The sequence below is a fragment of the Lynx rufus genome, unplaced genomic scaffold (assembly GCF_022079265.1).
Source record: "Lynx rufus isolate CCGP_SWC_20201006 ecotype Redwood Valley unplaced genomic scaffold, mLynRuf1.p SCAF_14, whole genome shotgun sequence".
Lineage (NCBI taxonomy): Eukaryota > Metazoa > Chordata > Mammalia > Carnivora > Felidae > Lynx > Lynx rufus.
In genome coordinates this window covers 38,645,678-38,658,533 of record NW_025814828.1, presented here as the reverse complement: position 1 = coordinate 38,658,533, position 12,856 = coordinate 38,645,678, and the positions used below count along the sequence as shown (strand labels likewise).

General features: G+C 46.1%; 1 protein-coding gene across 1 annotated transcript in view; it reads left to right on the top strand.

Moving 5' to 3' along the window:
• Nucleotides 1-12,856, top strand: part of EFHC2 (EF-hand domain containing 2) — a 204,268-nt gene that overhangs the window by 175,221 nt on the left and 16,191 nt on the right. Inside the window, exon 14 of the mRNA XM_047076103.1 lies at nt 10,739-10,844. Coding sequence (XP_046932059.1) covers nt 10,739-10,844 — 106 coding nt within the window. The remainder of the gene's footprint in view (nt 1-10,738; nt 10,845-12,856) is intronic.

The following is a 12,856-nucleotide window of genomic DNA, read 5'->3' as shown; positions in this document are numbered from 1 at the left end:
CTTTCTCTAAGACTCACTTCGGGTAACACCCCACCCACGAAGCCATCTTAGATTCACTTGGCTGGCTGTGACTGACTCTTCCAGAAGATTCTCACAACACCGTGTTTCTCTTTTTGTCTCTTACCTTGTAATGAAGATTTGCGACTTGACGTTCGGTCCGTTCGGATACAGAGACCTGCTTTCAGCCTGTTTGATTTGCCACCTATGAACAACCAGCGGGTTCGTCAGATCTTAACAGTTTCACCCTGCCTGGTCTCTTGTAGTCTTTGAATGCATTTGCTAGCTATGTGATCTTGTGCAAGATTTTTGACCTGCCTGAACCTCAGATTCCTCACCTCTAAAATGAGATAATACCGGGGCGCCCGGGCGACTAAGTTGGTTAAGCATCTGGCTCTTGATATGGGCTCAGGCCATGATCCCAGGGCCGTGGGATCGAGCCCCTCCGCTCAGTGTGGAGCCTGCTTGGGATTCTCTCTCTCTCCCTCCCCCCTTCTCCCCTGCTTGTGTGCTTGCTCTCTCTCTAGACTAAAAAAATAAAACAAAACCAAAAATACAATGAGATAATACCCACTTCCTGGCAGTTCTGAGGGTGACTTGAGATAACATACACGAAGTACCCAGCGCAGCACCTGGTACCGAGTATTGATCGGGGACTAGGCGAGAAGTTGAAGTCAGGGACCACAGACCACACACTCTGACTTCGAAGTGAACTGGAGGAAACTTGTGTCCCTCTACACAGAGGAAGCCTTGTTTTCAAACAGTTGGATCTGAAGGCGTTTCGCACATGAAGCTGTCTTCCCGTCAGGAAGCTGCGGATATTTATTAGATTATCTCTTATGGCCCCGGGGATGAGTTGTCCTGGAAAGTCCGGTGATGTGGGAGCCTGGCCTCTGGAGGACCTAGACGTTCCTTCTCTAACACGGAGGCCACCGAATCATCATCCTCTGCAGCCTGTTTTGTCTCTGCCTTTATGATTTGACATTAAAGGCAGAAAGACCGTTCCCCCACTTCCTTCGAAGATGTCCCGGGCACGGCACACATCTGCCTCCGAGCCCAGCTCGGCTTTGTGGAGGTCATCCCTCCGGGTTGCTAAGCGGACTGTGTTCAGTCCAGCTCTGCCTCTGATTGTGCGGTGACCCTTCTCTTCACTCGGGGGAAACTTCAGACCAGTCAGATTAGAAAATGTCTCATTCCCAGTCCCCTCTCCCTCCCATATGCCCCGCCACGATCTGGGTCGCATGCTTGGGGTTTTGCATCATCTCCGCAGATTCCTTTCAAAGACGGCCCTAATTCCTAACGGACCCATCAGCCTGCAGCTTACATTTCTATTCTGCATTCTTATTGTTCCCCACAGACTGCACAGGGCTTTCCAGAGCCTTGACCAGACTCTCTCTCTGCACAGCCCTCCTGTGGCATGCCACGCCAGAGCCCCTCTGACGTCTGCCACGTCCTGTGGGAGGCAGGCCTGGAGCGTGTTGTTCTGGTTCAATGCGCGCTCCGTCCGAGGGCGGTTTTACCTGCGGCTGTGTGCGCTCAGTTCAGGCGCCGGAAAACAACATGGTTGCAGATTTGACTGATTGTCTCTCACCCCAGTGATGGTTACTCGCGTATTTTTCCTAACCCCGTTGTTTTAGTATCGAGAGTTCCCTCTGCTGCTCTTTCATTTTTCTTTTTTCTTTCTTTCTTGTGATTCAGTTAGGGCTTTTCCTGAATTAGCCCAGCTCAAGCTGGGATCGGGACTTCAAAATCGTGTTCACATCCGGTCACCTGAGGCCCCACCAGTCCGTGGCATGAAGTCACCTTAGTTACCAGACGGGTTCATCTCACCAACGCATAGAGCATCGGGCTTACGTGTTCTGTGTAGTAGTAGCAATGGGTGATACGTGAATGATGGGACTGACGCTCTGTATTGACACAGTGCCAAGGGCCCTAGAATATTCCATAAACCCCTGAGCCTGTCAAAAGGCACGTGACCGTTGATGATAGGCACGATTCCTCATTTTGTTAAGTGCAGGAACTGAGGCACCAAGAGGCTCTCTCGCTGAGAGAGCGCGGTGCAGACCGAGTTGAGTCTCCGATGGAATTAGGACGACGACTCCCTAAGATACCCTAAACCTTTGGGATGTGAGCCTTGTAAATGGACCCGACTTCTCTTAGCCCTCACTTGGGTTTTTGATGCTCCTTCAGTTGTTCATAAGCAAGAAATTCTGGTTCTCAAACCGTTCAGAAGTGGAGAAGTATTCTGAGGTCATTCCGTTCTGTGCTCCGTGTGGGACTGGGAAGTAAAGAGGTGGCCTCCTTCCCTAATGGTGGCCTTATGAATCGCCACTTGGAATAACTGGAAATTAATTTAGAGACCTGGCCGTCCAGAGATTCCCAGAACTACTCACTGACAACCTGGGGCCATGCCACCATGCCAACTCTGAGTTTTTAATGACCCACGGACGCAGTGGCCCAGAGCTCTACGTTTTTCTCAAGTGTCCAATCACTAAGTATCTCAGAAGGTGTTCAAGGGGCACCTGGGTGGCTCAGCTGGTTAAGTGTCTGACATGATCTCACAGTTCGTGAGATCGAGCCCCACGTAGGGCTCCACACTGACAGCGCGGAGCCTGCTTGGGATTCTCTCCCCCTCCCTCTCTCTCTGCCCCTCCCCTGCCTCAAGTAAATAAATTAAATAAAAAAATCGCAGAAGGTGCTCAGGTGGGCACCCCTGGGTTTGCCGGGTAATGAACTGAAACCAAACACAACCAAGTGAATCAAAAATGTGTCTTCACTGCCCTCCCTCCCTTGCAGCTCTAGTCATGCAGCCCAGCCCATTCACCTGTGTTGCAAGATGGCCTTTGCAGCAGAGGGGGAAGCCATGTTCCTTTTCAGCAAAACACAGCTGCTGCTCTGCCTTTTACCTCCACAGATGGAGCTTTATTCGTTGTGGCAAGGAGATAGATGGCTTCTGTAGTTTTCAAGCCATTCATCCTTTTAGGGAGGGGGGGACCCAAAGCACCCGTCAAATGACACATTTCTAAGAACTCCCACCTAGCTAGGCATTGAGGAGAATGCTTGGGAGGGAGGGGGGGTCATGATTATCTAAGGAGGAACGAGGGAAAATTGCCTTCCCTCCCTCTTCCTCCACAAACATGTCCCTGAGTTTGTGTAGGGAAGGAAATGGTGGCTTGCCCAAGTATCAAAGGGAAAGAGGAATTTATGGAGGCTTTAGGAAAACACTTTAGCACTGTGAGCTGGGACTTTAAAGTAAGGAGGCTGACTTTTTAACAAGCGGAGAAACACTTAAAAGCCAGAATTAGTGTTGCCCTTTAGGGCAGTCACCCTGGAAGACCGTGCACGGGTTCCAACAATGTTGCCATAGAAAGTTCTTCTTTGGAATTGCCTTCACGGCCTTTTTGAGAGACTTGCCTCCAGAGTGGCCAATCTTCGTCCTTTGACCACGGATCAGAGTCTTAGCAAGAGCCAAAAGTCATTCGGCGAGGAGCAAAGTAGGGGGTCCTGGTGGGCAATCAGGAGGCTGACATTTTTGATCGGGGGCACAGCATGACCCCGAAGTAAGGAGACGTATTTTCTTTTTTTTTTTTTTTTAAATTTTTTTTTTTCAACGTTTATTTATTTTTGGGACAGAGAGAGACAGAGCATGAACGGGGGAGGGGCAGAGAGAGAGGGAGACACAGAATCGGAGACAGGCTCCAGGCTCTGAGCCGTCAGCCCAGAGCCCGACGCGGGGCTCGAACTCACGGACCGCGAGATCGTGACCTGGCTGAAGTCGGACGCTTAACCGACTGCGCCACCCAGGCGCCCCAGGAGACGTATTTTCTATACGATTCACAGGTCTTTCCAAAATGTTTTGAAAGGATGGATAGGATCTGGCAAAGGATGACAGGGAGGGCGCCATTTATGGGTGACAGGGGAGACGGTATTCAGAGGTAAATGCAGGCAATGACTGACTTGTTCCCAGTACCCGAAGAGTCAAGCCTTCCTCCGTCTCTGAACTGCTTCCTCTTGGCTCCTCTGCCTCCTATTTGGACTATTTTTAGAACCCGAGCTCTCTTATATATCCATATTCTCTCTCTCTCTCTCTCTTTGTACATTTTGTACTTACATCACACTGGTACATTCTCATGGTAAAACAAAAACAAACACAAAACTCAAATAATTCTAAAAAGCTTATTCCAATAGCAGCAGCTTCCAGCCACACCCTTCCCCACCTCCCAGACCCATCCATGCACAGGAAGCAGCCTCTTTCAGTTGTTCTAGCCATTTCTATAGACGTTTGTCTGTTTGTTTATTTAAAATTTTTGTTAGGTGACATACTGTGGGATATGGGTTTCAAAAGTAGAATTCCGCGACTCGTCACTCACGTACCACCCCCAGTGCTCATCGCAACCAGTGACCTCCTCGATACCTATCACCCACCTAGCCCATCCCCCACCCACCTCCCTCCATCACCCCTCAGTTTGTTGTCTATCGTTAAGAGTCTCTTGTGGTTTGTTTCTCTCTCTTCTCCCCCATCTTACCGTATGTTCATCTGTTTTGTTTCTTCAATTCCATATAGGAGTAAAAGCATCTGGTATTTGTCTTTCTCTGATTGACTTATTTGACTTAGCAAAATACTCTCTAGCTCCATCCACGCCATTGCGAAAGACGAGATTACATTCTTTTTGATGGCTGGGTAATATTCCATCGACATTTAAATAACACGCACATACTACTGTTTCTGTGTTTCTCATTTTTAGATACCACTGCTAACTTCCTGTTAGGGTGCTTGAGGATTTAACATAATATTAATTCCCACTATTGGTCTTTCTGGATGCTCTTAGGATCTTCTCTTTGGGGCCTTGTGTGTATGTGTGTGTGGCTGTATACAGATTCCCTGTGCTTAATATGGGCCCTTCTGGTCTGGAGACCCTGTCCTTTGGTTCTGGGAAACTTTCCATCAATTTTTAGTAATTTCCTCTCTTTCATTTTCATTTTTCTCTTTTGAGAACTCCTGTCATTAAGATTTTGGATGTCCTAGGGGCGCCTGGGTGGCGCAGTCGGTTAAGCGTCCGACTTCAGCCAGGTCACGATCTCGCGGTCCGTGAGTTCGAGCCCCGCGTCGGGCTCTGGGCTGATGGCTCAGAGCCTGGAGCCTGTTTCCGATTCTGTGTCTCCCTCTCTCTCTGCCCCTCCCCCGTTCATGCTCTGTCTCTCTCTGTCCCAAAAATAAATAAAAACATTGAAAAAAAAATTAAAAAAAAAAAGATTTTGGATGTCCTAGGGGCACCTGGGTGGCTCAGTCAGTTGAGTGTCCGACTTCGGCTCAGGTCATGATCTTGCAGTTGACGAGTTCGAGCCCCGTGTCGAGCTCTGTGCTGACAGCTCGGAGCCTGGAGCCTGCTTCTGATTCTGTGTCTCCCTCTCTCTCTGCCTCTGCCCTGCTCATGCTCTGTCTCTCTCCATCTCAAAAATAAAGATAAACATTAAAAAAAAAAAAAAAGATTTTGGATGTCCTGGATTTGGATCTCTCCTTTCCCGGATTTTCTCTTTGTCATCATGATTTTCTTGACACGATATTCCGCCTCTTCTACTGTGTGTATTTACTACTATCAGATTTTTTATTCCAGGAGCACAGTTTGTCTGAATGTTCCCTTTTTTAGTTTTCTGTCCTTTTTTCACGGGTATACTGTATCCTCTTATCTTCCCTCTTTGCCTCTGCAACCTAATTGTCTTTGTTTTTCTGATTCCTTTTTTTTTTTTTTTTTTTTTTTTTTACTGTTGCTGTTTTGGCTTCTGTCCTTAATGCTTGAAGCTTTTGGGGGGGAGGATCTTGTTGATTGGTGGGTTTCACTGCACAAATCCATCTCCTACCCCTCATTTTCGTTAGGTGAACCCCAGAAGCTGGAATCTGGAGATCTTTCTGAGACCATTCAGAGAATCAGGAAAGGAATTCTATCTCCTGCTGGAATAGGAGGGAGGGTGGAATGGGGGAAAGGGTCACCAAAGCATGGCTACAGGTATTCTAGAAATGGGAAAGGGGAAGGAAGGGGGCCGAGAGGCCCAAGTTCAGTGTGTAATGCTCTCCTCTGCCCTCGATTATGCTTCAGCTCCCCCAGACTGAAGCTTCTTAAGTTGAATTGCTCTGAAAGAGAACTGTATAGAAAAAGATACTCGGGATTGGCTGCCCTGGCTTTGTTCAGGCTTTGAAACAGCCCTTGTTTTCAGTCTCACACCATGTTCCCGCCTCTGATGGCATCTGGAGCCTGCTTTCGCTGAGCACCTCAGGAGTTCTGTGGGCCACATTGGCTAATCTCTAAGTGGCCCCCTGCCTCCAGACATTTACAGTTTAGCTTCCCTTCCTCAGCTCTGCCAAGCTGGTTACCAGTCCTTGGTCTGCTTTCCATCTTGCAAAAGATTTTGAAGATTCCTGCCCACCGTTGTCTTTTTTTCCAGCTGTCATGAACATTGTGGGTTACCACCTATTCCTTTATTGTCGTTTTGGTGGGCTTTTGGTGAGAAAGGGAGATAAATATTTGTGACCAATCCATCAGGATTAACTACAACTCTGTCCACTTCCAACAGCAAAGAATTCTTCCAAGAAGCATTGGCTCATTTTATCCACTTTCATTGAAAGATGCTTTGTTCTCTTGTCCCTTGCTCCTTTTGCTGAGAGTTCCATATCCATTGAGATCCTCTAAGAACTGAAAAGAAAAACTTGGAGTGTTATACCACATTAGCTCAACTCTTCTCTGGAGCCTGGCTCTGGGTCTTTGAAAAGACTAAATCTCTCAAACGTTTTTCCTCAGAAAACATTCATACATCATTTCTAAACTGTGTACTCTTCCATTTCCAGCTTTTGATCCTTCCTGAATATCATTTGATTCACAAATATCCTTTCCAAATAGCCTTTGAAATGGGTAAGTGGTTAGATGTGTTGAGTCTGACATATCGTATGTCGGGCAGGGAAGAAGGCTGGGCACCTAGGGGTAACAGGTAGGGATGAGTAAAGAGAAGACTTCTTGGTAACAAAGTATGATAATAGGAATTCCAGTGGTGATTTCGGAAATCTTTCTAGAAGTTTCCATTGCCATCATTCAGGGCAAATGCAGATTCCGGTAGAGGGACTCAGGTAAGAGGAACTTCAGGAAGGCCTTTCTGAAGAAGCAACATTTGAATTGAGACTTTCAGACAAAGGGACCAGAGGGGCAAATGCCTCGCATTTCTGGAAGAAATCTCAGCATGCTCAGAGAACAGGAAGAAGGCTAGTGCACCTGCAATGTTTTGAACAGAGATGGAGTTTTCAGGTGAGATCAGGGAGGTCAGCAATGGGCGGATTACATACAGTGTTATAATCCCTGATGGGGAGTTCAGCTTCTGTCCCAAGTGGATTGGAAAGCCACTGGAGCGTTCAAGGAAGAAAGCTATTGATCTGGTCTGTGTTTTAAAAAGCTCATTCTGATGGAGGATGTGTCTGCAGCATGGTCAGAGTCGAAGCAGTAAGACCAAGCTACAAAGCTATGGTTATAACCCAGGTAGGAGTTGATGGTGGCTTGGAGTTAGTGAATGGGAGAGGAGGTGGAGGAAAGGATTTATGATCTGCTATGGTGGTAGAACCCTCAGGACTCGTTAGTGGATTGTATGTGCGGGTGAAGTCTGATGTGGTCCTACATTTGTTTGGTAATCTTTTGACTGGTTCCCAAATTACTGGGATGTCACACTTCTGAAACCTCTAGGATTAAATAAGTGTCTCCTGTAATTGACGTAACGGTAATTTACCGACAATTACATTCTGTACTCTAGAAACAGAGAAACTTAGTTCATTGGTGATGTCATCCAATCGCTCAATCTGGTGGCTTTAAAAAAAAAATTTTTTTTTTAATGTTTATTCATTTTTTTGAGAGAGAGGGAGACAGAGCAGGAGCAGGGGAGGGGCAGAGAGAGAGGGAGACACAGAATCCGAAGCAGGCTCCAGGCTCTGAGCTGTCAGCACAGAGCCCGACGCGGGGCTCGAAATCAGGAACTGTAAGATCATGATCTGAGCCAAGGTCAGACACTTAACCAGCTGAGCCACCCAGGCACCCCCCACAATCTGGTGGCTTTTAACACCATCTGTATGCTAATGGCTGCCACATTTTTGTCTTCACCTCGAACCTCTTCCCTGAATTTCAAGCTCATAGATCCAACTGCTCACTTCCCATCAAAATATAACATATGCAAACAGAACTCCCGGTTGTTTTCTGCCAACCTGTAGCCCCGGCAATCCTTCCAGTCTCAGGACAGCTATATTATTCCAATTGGTCAAGCAAAACCCTTAGAGTTGTCCTGAGTCCATTCATTCTCTCTGTCTCTGTCTGTGTCTCTCCCTGTCACTGTATACAATCCTTCTGGAATCCTACACTCAAAGTATTAAGAATTGACCACTCCTCACTGATCTCCACCGCCACCGCCGCCATTTATGCCTCCTCTGGGTTACGGAAAAAGACTGCTAACTGCCCTCACCACTTTGGCCCTGCCCCTGCATTCTCTTCTCAATGTATCAGTCAGAGCAATCTTTAGAAAATACAACTTGGGTCCCATAATAGCTCTCTGTACAGTCTGCTCCTGTGGCTCTTAGTTCCCTTCAGTAGGAAAGTTAAAGGCTCTACATGATCTCATTCTCTGACCTCAGCTCCTACTCGGAGTATTAGGGAATACTTTTCTTCAAGGCTCCATGCTAAATGCAAGTTTCCTACAAAACATCTTTAATTGATTGAGCTTCAGTTCCTCTCCCAAAACACACACAAATAAAAGACATCATGGTCCAGCATTTTGGCTACAAATATTTCCATAAACAGAGCATGTCCTTTCAAGGAGTTCAAGATGACAAGTGAGCCAAAACCCAGACGATAAACAGTGGTAGGGGGCGGCATATTGGAGTTGCATCCCAGAACCCTTGGCCAAAGAAAATGTACACAAAAAAATAACCAAATTCCCTTTCCCCTCTTCTGATCGCTGTTGATTCTACTTTGTTTAGATTGATGAGCCTGTGTGACTTCATCTTGTAACATTTAACTTATTACTGCTAATTTTTATTAGTTTATAACTACGAGCCATTATTTTCTTTAATCCTGAAAATAAGGGGGGAAAAAAAGTCCTTTGGTTATGAGTATGCTATTTTCCTGCATTTATCATCACCCAGCTTTCTTTTATTTTTTTTAATTTTTTTTTAACGTTTATTTATTTTTGACAGAAAGAGACAGAGAGTGAGGGGGAGAGGGACAGAGAGAGAGGGAGACACAGAATCCGAAGCAGGCTCCAGGCTCCGAGCTGTCAGCACAGAGCCTGATGCGGGGCTCAAACTCATGAACCGTGAGATCGTGACCTAAGCTGAAGTCGGATGCTCAACCCACTGAGCCACCCAGGCGCCCCAACCCGGCTTTCTTATAATTAATTATCCCCTGTTCATTCTTGCAACAGAGTCTTGTGCACCTCACTTGCTGGTGGGAGGGGTATGTTGAGTTGGAGGTCCTGAAGGTGCTTGAAATAATACCTTTGTCTTTTCCTTCAAACAATGGTCGGACGTGACCAGTGTATGTTTTTGAGCCTTAAAAATGGGCAGAAAGTGGGGCACCTGGGTGGCTCAGTTGGTTAAGCGTCCGACTCTTGATTTTGGCTCAGGTCCTGATCCCAGGGTCATGTGATCAAGTCCCACGTCGGGCTCTGTGCTGACTCTAAGCCTGCTTGAGGTTCTCTCTCTCCCTCTCTCCGTCTCTGTCTCTGTCTCTGTCTCTGTCTCTCTCTCTCTGTAAAAGAAAACAAGATTGGCAGAATGTGGTCAAATTCAGAGTAGGTGGTATTGAGGTATTACACTGAGAAGTACTTTGCTTGTATTTAGGTCATTCTAGCAATTGTGTTGAAATTCCTAGGTCTTAATAGCCAAAAGTCTATTATGGTTAAAGGTTACATTTATGCCAATGTTTTCTTTTAAGTGAAAATGGGCTTACTTAATGTTTTTTCTTATGAATTTAAAACAATTCAGATGATACAGAAAAGTCTGAAGAAAACAGCAAAACTCAGTCTCTCTTCCCAGAAATAGCTGTTTTTAATATTTCAGTGTGTTGTTGCTAGACTTTTTCTATGCCTTTTTATATAAATATAAACCTCAAGTAAGATCATAACTCTAAATACTGTTTCATAACCGCCTTTCTGCTCAACAATACATCATGAACATATTTCCGGGACAGTACATGTGGATCTAAATAAACCCTTTCTAATGGCTCGATAATAAATGATAAAGATACCTTTTATCTTCCCTAAAAATATCTTAGTAGACAAAATGAATCTAGGCTCCCCTTTAAAATTTAAAAGGCATGCAGTCTAAAAATACAAGGAGATTTTATTTTACTGACCTATTGGATCAACGATATGAAATTAAAGGGGACCTTCAAATACTCTGAACAAAACGGTCTCGGTTACTGAATAAGCTCATTTCTTTCTGTGGCAACTGCAACAACTATTTATTGAGCACCTACTAAGTGCCAGCATTAATCTAGGTGTTGGGGACACGTTGGTAAAGTAGCTGTATGGGATCTTTGCTCACAAAGAGTTCACATTCTCAAGAGTTAGAATCAGAAAATAAACGAGTAAGAAACAGGAAAAATAGCAGATATTGAAACGTACCTGACATTATGTTTTCATGGTAGCATTTAAGGTGACATTTCGGTCCTGAATTCTGCAGATTGAGTCAAATTATATTCCATGATTATATTTTCAGGTTTCAAGACAGTGAAGAACAAATAAATTACGAGTTATTTTTCTCTGCCCTGAACTGGAGAATGAATCCGATGCCCGAATTGCAAGCGATATCGTTTACTAAAGAGGTAAAATCAACCTTGCATTTTTAATATCCTTTATCTGAAAAACTAGTTTTCAACATGAAACATTAACAGCCGCGCTTTTGGAAAAAGCGCTTCCGTCTTCCTGGGTGTTTGCGGTAAAGGCAAATCGCTTTCCGTGCTGAGTGAACATCTGCTCTATAAGAGCATGACTTCTCTTGTGCAGCTGAATTTTTGTTAACTCCAGTCGCATCCCATTATATGGAAAATAGGATAATAGGTTACAGTTATAAATAGATGTAAACACTGTTATCAAGGGATTCTGCCAACATCATCGTGAGCCACAAGAGCAAATCTCCGATGGTGCGTGTTTCAAGAATCCCCAGTGTATCTGTGGCTGTGCATACAGGTTGGCCTTGGGTGACAGAGGATAGTATGGGGACGCGCATGTCACAGTGCAGCCAAATTTACCATAAAAATTCAGCAGGAAAATGCTTGGTTAGGGAAAGCAAAGTTCATGTGATCTGATGGTGCTCTCAACATTGTGGCATTGTCTGAATTCCCTAAGATCTCTTTGGACCAGTTGTCTTCAAGGAGTGGGGGGGGTGGGGGGTGGATGGAGGTTTGTTTATATTTTTAACATGCTCCAGAAATTGATTTTCTTGGGAACGTCCCTTGATAAAGCAAATGTCATGTGGTTGCTCCCAGAAAGGAGGCATTTATTCCTGCCTGTCGCTGCTAACCAGCTCATTCTGGCCTGAACTGGTCTACTGCCCCTGGAGAGTTCCCTCAGGCATGCTGCTATTCTGGAGCAGTCAGGCAGCCTTAGAACTTCCAGATGGTTGGGAGAGAGTGGTGGCCTTTGGAGTCGCACAGAGCTAGTGTTGAATTCTGTCTCTGCCACTTGCTTAGCCGAGCGGCTTTGGGGGACTTAACCCATTCGCTTATAAATCTAATTCTCAGACAAATCGTGAGTCGGTAATCCACTCTCAGCAGGTTCTATGCTCAGCGCTGGGGTCCAGAGTGAAGGTCATTATTGCTGCCTTTTGCGGGGGGGGGGGCACTGCCCATGGGGGCATCAATACACTCACTCGTGCTTTGGAGTATGGCATGATACAGCCTGCATGGGATGGAATGGGTTGAGGAGGAAGCCTCCAAGAAATTATACTGGGGTGGGGGTGGGGGTGCCTGGGTGGCTCAGTTGGTTAAGCATTCGACTCTTGATCTCGGCTCAGGTCATGATCTCACGGTTCGTGAGTTCAAGCCCCGTGTTGGGCTGTGCACCGATAGCACAGAACCCGCTTGGGATTCTTTCTGTCTCCCCCTCTCTGCCCATCCCCTGCTCGTGTGCACACGTGGGCACGCGCTCTCTCTCTCTCTCTCTCTCTCCCCCCTTCCCTCAAAATAAATAAAGTTTAAAAAAAATGCTTAAATCAGAGTGGCATTGGGGCGGGGGGTGGGGTGGGCAGCAAGTCTTCTCAGGGGAGGTGACGCTTGAAATTTGAATGCTGAATAGTACGAGTTAGCAAGGGGGAAGGGGACACATCCTGGCATGAAGGCATGAAGGGAGGAGTGGAGGAGGAGGAGGCTCGAGATACCCGCAAGGCTGAGGTTTGAATATTGTCCTGCAAGCTCTGGAGGCCGGGGACGGGGTCAAGGAAGAGAGCGACATGATCACATGTTCCCTGTAGAGGGAGCTTTGCTCTGGGCTGGATGGTGGGCAGTTTGGAGAGGGGACTTGGGAACAGGTAGACCCATTAGGAGGCTCTTGATGTCCCGTTGTCACCATGACAACTGCAAACACGTAAAGCACATCCTATGTGCCGAACACTAAGACTGGAAAGATCTACTGACTCATTTAATCCTCCTCGGAACCCTAGCAGGTGGATACTCTTGTGATCCCCATTTTAGAGATCGGGAAGTTAGAAAAGCAGCAAGTGTGTGGTAAAGTGAGAATTGTAACTCACGCCCGTTTCACTATGAAGCATAGAAAGAAAAAAAAATCTTTTTTAATATCCTCATGATCGAACATATTGCATTTAATTAACTAAAACCCA